The sequence below is a fragment of the Pygoscelis adeliae genome, unplaced genomic scaffold (genome assembly GCF_000699105.1).
Source record: "Pygoscelis adeliae isolate BGI_AS28 unplaced genomic scaffold, ASM69910v1 Scaffold286, whole genome shotgun sequence".
NCBI lineage: Eukaryota > Metazoa > Chordata > Aves > Sphenisciformes > Spheniscidae > Pygoscelis > Pygoscelis adeliae.
The window spans coordinates 5,909,840-5,919,016 of NW_008825076.1; the positions used below are offsets into that span (position 1 = coordinate 5,909,840).

The 9,177-nt window shown below is 40.8% G+C and overlaps 1 protein-coding gene across 1 annotated transcript in view; it reads left to right on the plus strand.

Annotated features, from left to right (window-relative positions):
• Positions 1-9,177, plus strand: part of NPEPL1 (aminopeptidase-like 1) — an 18,430-nt gene that overhangs the window by 2,663 nt on the left and 6,590 nt on the right. The window contains exons 2-7 of the mRNA XM_009326869.1: positions 534-719; positions 1,877-2,047; positions 4,736-4,825; positions 5,520-5,601; positions 5,795-5,937; positions 6,486-6,563. Of these exons, the coding sequence (XP_009325144.1) occupies positions 534-719; positions 1,877-2,047; positions 4,736-4,825; positions 5,520-5,601; positions 5,795-5,937; positions 6,486-6,563 (750 nt within the window). The remainder of the gene's footprint in view (positions 1-533; positions 720-1,876; positions 2,048-4,735; positions 4,826-5,519; positions 5,602-5,794; positions 5,938-6,485; positions 6,564-9,177) is intronic.

Here is a 9,177-nt window from a genome sequence, read left to right on the forward strand (position 1 = left end):
CTGCGGCGGGGTGTTGCGGGCCCGTTTTTATTTAGGTGGTCTTGTGGTAAAATGGTAAATGTTTTGCATCGCGGCTTTTAGGTCGCTAGAGGTTTGGCAGGGTTTTTTGCTGGACTCCCCGGTCTCTTATGACAATATTTAGCCTTCTTTTTTGTTTGTTTGTTTTTAATAAAACTGCTATGTGAAACAATAACTCAGGACTAGGAAATCAGTCCATCACCAGGAAAACTGTCCCAACTTAAAAAAGCTATGAAGCAGGCTTTCCGCTACATGGTGTGTTTTTAAATTGTCATTCATGTGGCTTAAAAGAGATGCTTGTAATGGAAAGCGCATTTGTATTTTCTGGTTAATAAACAGGTTCGTCATATTTCGTATTTCTTTTCACTCTAGAGGTTATTGCATTTAAAAACGCGCACACAATTTCTTTGCATCCAATGCCTAAAACCCTGTAACTAAAGAGTGCCTAAATATAGTGGGAATGAGGTGGAAAGAAAAGTCTGATACAGTTCTTTAAATTCTTCTTTTCTCCCCAGGTCTGGCAATCCGCCTTAAGCACTCTGAATCCAAACCCCACCGACAGCTGTCCTCTCTACCTGAATTACGCCACTGTGGCTGCTTTGCCTTCCAGGGTCAGCCGACACAATAGTCCATCTGCAGCTCAGTTCATCACCCGCCTGGTTAGAAATTGCCTTCCAGGAGGTGTCAACAGATGTATTGTTGTAAGTGGCTGTTTGAAAATGCTTCTGGTGAAACGTCTAGTTGAGTATTTTCTTGACTTTTCAGGATTTTAGCTGTATCCAAGGAGACTGGAGGTGGGCAAGTTTTACCGATATAGTTATACTGACATTTGTAAGTGGTTTTGCACTGATGCATAAACAAGATCTAACTGTAGTAGCCTATGCATGCTCAAGCAGCTGGAAGGAATTAAGGTTGGATATGTACGGAATGTCTTCAACTAGGAATATCCATGCAAAGGGAACTGGTAGTGGCTTTTTGCGAGCTAGGATTTATGACATTAGCACATGCTTTAGAAGATTGACGTAGCCTGCATGCAGGGTGCTATGTCTATATTGCATAACCCATTTAAGGTGCCTTGTTTGTGTTATTCAGTGCGTTTTAAAAGTCTTAATGCAAACTAATGCTCCAATGTGAGGAGCAGGACAAGCTCTTGGGACTGCTTTGGTCATCTTCTCTATGAGCCTGATGAATTTGTTGTTTGTTTCTGTGGCTTCTCCAGATTAATTCAGATTTCTAGGTTGTTAGAGAAGACTCATATAGTCAACTGTCAGTAACAAAATCTAATTATACTCTTCACTTGGAAAACTTATTTGCAAGAGTAATAACTCTACTTAATTTTTCTCCCTTATAGGTAACTTTGAAAATGTTTAGCTAAAACTGCTTTCCATTGGTAATTTCTGTAATGAACTTCAGAAAAATATTCTACGTGTTAAAAAGCTTTTGGGTTAATATTAGCCACATTCTCATATAATTTCTCTCTCTGTTTCATTTGTTTTGAACACATATTGATGGTTCCCATGCTTTTTTTGGTCTTGATCTGTAGGCTAAGCTGTGTTAATTGCACTAGTATAATTAAAGCAGTCCAGCTCCCTTATAAGGATGTCCCAATTCCCACACAGTCAAGTCCAGCAGCGTAATTCATTTCCATATGGGAAATGAACTGAACCAGTTCAATGTAGTAGTGTTTCGTACTGCCACTCCATCCGTGCAAAACATGACGTATGAGTATGTCTTGATTCAGACATCAGTTATTTCCCACCCCCCCTTCACCAGTATCACAGGTAACAGATCCTTTTAAACATAGTCTTTCACATCCCTGATGTTGTCTGACTTGATTGTCTTCTGGCTGGTGTTTCAGATGGTCTGCGAGCGGTCTGAAGTCTTCGCTTCTGCTTGTGCATTGGCCAGGGCTTTCCCGTTGTTCACACATCGGTCCAGTGCATCGAGACGCACAGAGAAGAAAACGGTAGTGGTAGAGTTTTTCCTGGTTGGACAAAACAATGGACCAATAGAAGTGGCAACACTAAAAGTAAGATTTTGTTTTTTTCCGTGATCAGTTTTTTCCATTATTCCCTGAAATATTTCTTTTTTTTTTTTTTCTTCAATTTGTTGCATGTACAAATACATCTGTCTCAGGCTACATATGGAATAGGTGTTGTATCTAAAGTAATAAATTATCCTAGGTCAAAGTTCCTCGAAATTGATCAGTTCACAGCACCTGCGAGTAGAAATATTGAACATATTACTGCAGCAAAGGCTGAAGATGTTATTCAGAATTTAGATTTCAGGGTGGAAAACACCAAACAAGTAGCACAAAGAAAATTTCTCTTTTCTCATGTCTATCATAGATGCAAATAGTGTATTTTTAGCCTTTAATATTACATTGCCTTCAGTGTGTGGGCTTCTCACTTTCTTTTACCCGGGCAAAAACTGTATGTGGCTGTGCAGGTGAACGTTTCAGTGAAGTCACTAAAAGTTGCTTGTTTTGGGATCACATATGGCCTCTGATATTTCTGTCTGATGTACCTTTTTGGCTGAGTTTTTCTTGCAGAACTGTAGCCAGAAACAAGACCCCAAGAAATGATACAGCCTGGAGATGAGCTATACATAACAGTTAAATACATCTAAGTCATCTTTCGATAGCAGATAATCATAGACTGTTTCCCTTGCACCTGACTATTATAGAGGGGAAACTCCGCATCACGTAACTTTTAGTATGCTGGGTCATTCCTCTTCAAGATCCTAACTTAAAAGCTATTCCAAGGTTTGCACTTAAGCTGTTAGGCAACTTCCCGTTCAGTGCTCCAGGTTCTGTGCTTCAGTACAGATGGACACTCACTTGGCTGATCAGTCAGTGAGGTTATACATTTAATATACATGAGGTTATATTATTTTATCCCTTAAAATACAAATTTTGGCAATGGATTTGACAAAGGATACAGTGTTGCTGCATCTGAAATTCACAGAATTGCAGCTTTAGGGTATTTTTTTTTCTTTCAGTATCTTTTCCTCCATACTTTGTCCTTACTCTATGAACTGATTTGGCCACAGCAAATTATGCCAGACCAGTTTTCAGGAAAGTGACAAAGGCAGACGTGCTATGAGTACAACTGTTGATCACTCAATTTTTCCATGCCCCAAATCAGAAAAAACATAACTGGTGTCAAAAATAGTTCCTTCAGATAGGTAGATTCCAAACCACTTGGGTTATTTATAACTAAAAAACAAAGCTGAAATTATTTCTACCTCCTGTTCTTTCCCTTGATGTCAATGCCAAAACTATTACTGGCTTCCTCCAAGCTACGTTTTCACCCCTTAAATTCAACCAGCACCAGACAGCTAATGTAGAGCATGGAAAAGGCAAGTGGTAGGATATTTTTTAGCTAAACCTCTCTCTTGGCATGTTGCTGTATTTTGCACTTACTGCATTGTCCAGGATATTTTATGGTGAGGACTAGCAGGGATTGTCACAGTTTTACAAGGCACTTATTAAAGGCTGCCATTATCCAGGTTCTCTTGGGTACCCTGGAAGCCAAACCCAGGCACAGCTTATTTTTGTAAGTCCTATTGTTTCCCTCAGACTTGACCTTTGGGTTAGAGCACCTCCATTTACCTGTGTGGCCCTAACGGTGAATCACTTCAAACCTAGCTTGGCTCCTGAGGAGGTCCTTATCCCTTTAGGGGAAGTAAAGCAATCAAAAGTAATTGTAGGGAATCGGGCACCATTCCAAAGCAAGCCAAGGTTTATGAGTCTGCTGGGATACGGAATGTAGAGAGTCCTTAGGCCAGTCTGGCCAAGCCAAACTTCAGATACCTCAGCACGAATAACTAACTAAGACATCAGATTCCTTTGAAACCCATCTTGACTCACCCTTCTGCTGTGTGTGGTCTTCAGTGTAGTGTGGCTACTGGAAAGCTTGAACAAAGTTTCCTTCCACCTAGTCTCCTTGTTTCAAGTTGTTGATTCACAGGAGTTAAAAGTTGAAGCTTAGTGTCTGGTGCCCTCATTGTCCTTTTGGCTAGGAGGATCCTTCTTTAAGGAAAGGTATGCCTCGGTATGCTCACTGTGGACCATTTTGATTCTTTCCACTCTTGCTTAGATAAGTTTTTACTCAGTGCAGGTGAGAGTCAGTCCATTTTGCCATAGGAATGAGGAAACAGACACATGCATGTTTTACACAAATACAAAATATTCCACATTCCCCATGGGCCTGCCGTTTAGGATGTCTTATGGTAGTAATCTTTATTGCGCTCAGCCACTCTGCCTGCCATATATAAACTCTGCGGTTTCCGTGTTGTAGATTATGTAATCTCTGCAGGTTTCCAGCCCAAGCAGCCTACAAGCTCGTTGTGACTTCCTGAATTTGCTTCCTTTTATCTTTCTTCCCTCCACCTCACATTGCCTTCTTAGTCTGCCTTTGATAACGCAGAAGGCTACTAATTTTGCAATATCAATTCACTGTGGGAAGGAATACAGTTGCTTAGAAATTAGAGCACAGGGAAAAATAACTTAAGCTTAACGCACAAAAAAATAATGGTTAGCTTGGTTGACATTATTTAATACTGTACAACTGCCTGTGATCGGTTGCAGTTAAGCATTAACGTGCTCCAGAGGAACCACACATCTGGTGTAGGCTGTATAGGACTAAACGCAAAGCTATGCAGAAAACCAGCCAAACCAAGGCTGGTTCTCAGGTGTCTTCACTTCTTTTCATAGTGTCTGGCAAGTGCTACAGAAGGAGTCAGGCTGGCTGCTCGAATTGTGGACACCCCATGCAATGAGATGAACACAGATAACTTCCTGGAGGTACGTAATAAACCTGATGAGTAAAAGTTACTAATTGTAAGTCTAGACTACAGTAATCAAAAACTAATGTTGCTATCTCTTAGCAAAACCTGTATGTCAGCTAGTGGGAAGCACATCAAAGAACCTGTCCAAGGATGCTGAGGCTACTTCTTTGGCCTTTAGTATTTCGTAGAACTTTGATAAGTTGGAAGGAGGCAGAGTGTACAACTTGGGGTAAGGCACCGGGAGTCAGAAGACGTGAGTTCTTGATTCGGTCATGACACTGGCTTCTTTGCCAGTGCTAGTGTTGTCTTAAACCTGATGGTGATAAGAGTTTCTGAAATTATGGGACAGAAGTTGACATGTTTCCAAATGAGTTTTATCATAAAGATCTGGAAAGCTGTCGAGAATGAAAGTATTCCTGTCCTATTGCATGATCCAATAGAGTGAACAGCTGGCATTTACCTCTGAAGATTTCTTTTATTGGCGGAGCTTAAAGGTCAAATTTGTATTTCATGCCATAGTAAGTCAAGCATGTCTCAGTGGAATTAGGCCATTGGAAAACCAGCACCACTCCCAAAATTGTGAATGTCTGTATGTGTATGCATGCAAAAATCACACAAAACCCTTAAGTGGGTACCCATATGTGTGGAAAGACACAAACGAGTTCTTCTGATGACTGACTGACAATGTCCTTTTTCTTTTAATGATTAAGGAAATCAAAAAAGTTGGCAAGGATCTTGGGATTACTCCTACCATTATTCGAGATGAGGAGCTGAAAGAGAGAGGCTTTGGAGGTATATCTTGTTGAAAATTCAGCTTTTTTCCTAGCAGTTAATTGGAATGTTTCGCCATCTCCATTGTAATATTTGCACATTTGTGAAACAGTTTTATTGCCCATAGTATTCCAAGATGTTTTACAGAAAATAGCCACAGGTTGCTCCCCACAGTCTTTCTTCCCCACAAGTGGTTTAATTCTCTGTTTTCCAGGTATCTACGGAGTTGGCAAGGCAGCCCTGCATCCTCCAGCCCTAGCAGTTCTCAGTCACACTCCAGATGGTGCTACACAGACCATTGCATGGGTGGGCAAAGGTATTGTGTATGACACTGGAGGACTCAGCATTAAGGGAAAGGTACATAAACACTTGTTCTTCTGCTGCCTTTGCTTACGGTGTTGTTTTCTGATGGAAATAATTCAGTTAATGTCTGTAGGACACCAAAGGATATTTACTTGAGTAAACACTTGATGTACTGTCATCCATATGGACACAAACTAGCAGGGGAGAAGACCAAATAGGATTCAAGGAACACTTTACAGAGCAGCTAAATAGCTATCTGATATTTTGTCCTTTAAGTATTGCCCACTGCTAGGAGAAAGCTAGAAACAAAGACGTTTAATTTCTGATTTTGGAGACAGATCCAAAACCCATTTCAGTTGGCCTCAGTGCAAATCTTGTAAACAACCTTTTTCTTTTCTAACAAATTAGCAGCAGAGGTTTAGTATTTTCCAGTTCTAAGGAAGATCCACCAATAAGCGGATGCATGTGTTCTGTGTTTCTGTTACGGCTGAGCACTGTCAAGACCAGAGTTACAGAAGCATCAGAAATACTAGTTTTAGCAGGCTTTACTGTGAAATTCTCTTTTAAAGAAAAAAAAAAATTCTATGGTTCTGTTTAAACAGACTACTATGCCTGGAATGAAACGAGACTGTGGTGGAGCAGCTGCTATTTTGGGTGCCTTCAAAGCCACTGTAAAGCAAGTAAGTAAAATGTGTTAATTGATATCATGTAGCCCAGTATTGCCAGGGAGCAATCTGGCTTTTGGATATATTCCCAGATATGGGGGCCAGTCTAATCCTGAAGTTCTGACCTGGCACTGCTCTTAGTGATCTTGAGCCGTTCTGCTCTTCCTGCTATTTCAGGAAAACCTTTCAAATCTTTACCGGGATCTTGAGACTTGTGAGAAATTCCTTGAGTGCTAATTTTTTTTTTAAGAGTCCTTCTTGAATTTCAGGGTTTGTTCTGTGGATTGAGTGGTTTCTAGTTCCTTGAATCAGATTTATGCTTGAGTTATCCATTGCTGACTTTGTTTAAGCTGTGGGATTTGGGGCAGCTGTCGTCCCCTTGGCAAAAAAGGGGATGAGTGACTCTGGGATACGAAGTCTGTCCATATTCCGAATACCGTGCCAGTTCTAATATTAACCTACTGGGGAAGTGGCAGCTCTAGTCTCATCAGGAGCTGCTTGTTGGTTTGCTCCTGTGGTCAGAAAGTAGTAGGGGAGCTGAGAAGAAGCCAGGTATTGAAATATGAAGAATTAAAAAAAAATGCATATTGTGCTTTAACAATATGAACTGGGGAAAAGAAGTGGCTGCTGCCAATAAAACTCTGCCCTCTCCACAAATCCAGTGGCTGAGTCTTGCTGACAGAGCAGCTATTGCCTCCAAGGAGTATCCAAAGTTCAAAGAACATTTACTGCTGCAGATTAATGCATAGATCTGACGGAACCTTTGTCCAGGGGATGATCAGTGCCAAATTCCCATTTCTCAACAGTTTAGCTCTGTGCCTTGGCCCTAGCAGCATGTTTGATGTGGAAAGATTGTAAACTTCGCAGTTATCTGTGGAGACTTAAAATTGAAAACAGATTTGTGAGCTGCATCTTAGGCAAAACGACTAGCTTTCCATAACTAAGTCCTTCAGAAAGTTAGATCACGCGTTTGCAAAGGGCAAGAGCTAGAACTTAAACAATGCTTTGGGAGAGTCTGGGAAAGCCATGGATATTGCTACCTTTTTTTGGTGATTCAGTCCTTGTTTCTGAAGTGGTTTTGTGTGTAATTACCTGCACTGAGAGAAGTTGCATTCACAATCACAGTAGGTGTGAACGTAAGTGATCTGTCATTCCATACGCAATTATTGTAGCAATGAATAAACTGCAGTAATACATTTGTCCAAACGTAGCCTGTCACACCTCACAAGAAATCTGTGCCTTTATACTTAAAAACAAAAGAATGATCTCACTGCTTAATTTTACAACCTCATGTAGGAAGACCTGTTAATGAAATCCCTACAGAAAATGTATTCAGATAGGCAGTGGAAAGAATTTGTCATTACTGTTTCAAGACTTTTTTTGTATTTTTTTTAAATGCTCTTATGAATACTATAAAGCTGGAAAGGGTTTAAATTAGCTGTGCTTTGTCACAGAGACTGAAGTTGGAAACGCGTGTTGGATAGAAAGCTCCGTGGGAAGAGGGGCAGAGGTTATTACCCATCTTCAGAAAATATCTGCCTACATGCTGTTCAACAATTTTACAATGTGATCTAAAAAGGCTTTGGATAGCAAAATTAAGCAAGAGATTTTTCCTAGAAAGATGCATTTCATCCGTTGTGAGCTTTCCAACACGAGGGAGAAGAGAAAAAAATTCGCTTAAATTGTTGAAATCCTCCTTGATCCTGCATGTCAAAATAGTGAATCCTGCTTTTGAAGAGCTACAGACGGAATGAGATTCAGGAAAAGGCAACTGATACTGGAAGCGGGTTTGTACTTTTTGACAGTAGGTGAACTGCATCTCCCACTTGAGGAAAACTTGGTACAGTCCGGTGAGAGATTGTGAACAGAGTGGGTTTTTTGCTGCACAGACCGTTTTGGAAGAGCAAAGGGTCATAGATGGAAGGTTATCTCATCAACAGTGCTGCTTGCCCGCTGGCTGGACTAGAAACTGCAAAATTACTTTATGGCTTCTAGATGCTGCCCATTATTTTGAAAGGTTTTGATTGATGCATTTGCCCTTTAGACTTCAGAACATGAGCTGATTCAGCAGGTCCAGATTTCTTCAGGTGTGGACTTCTATCAAGAGATTAACAGTAAAACTGACCCTGATTTCCCTAGGAATTTGATGTTTTTAAGGCTAGCTATCCCAGTTGAGGAGGAGCTATGTTTTAATCTGTTAAATGCTGCTGTCTCCCTTTCTGGTCCTAGGATCCCTCCACACAATACAGCCATTGTATAAATAACAAAATCATCATATATTTTAAAATATCATCCATAACCATATAAGCACTTGATTTTAAACCAGAGTAAACCAGAATGGGATATGCCAGAAGAGAGGAGGCTAAGGGAAAACAGAGAGATTTTGTCGTGGTTTAACCCCAGTTGACAACTGAGCACCACGCAGCCGCTCGCTCACCCCCCCACCAGTGGGATGGGGGAGAGAATTGGAAGGGTAAAAGTGAGAAAACTCGTGGGTTGAGATAAAAACAGTTTAATAGGTAGAGCAACAGTCACGCACGCAAGCAAAGCAAAACAAAGGAATTAATTCACTACTTCCCATCGGCAGGCAGATGTTCAGCTGTCTCCAGGAAAGCAGGGCTCCCTCACG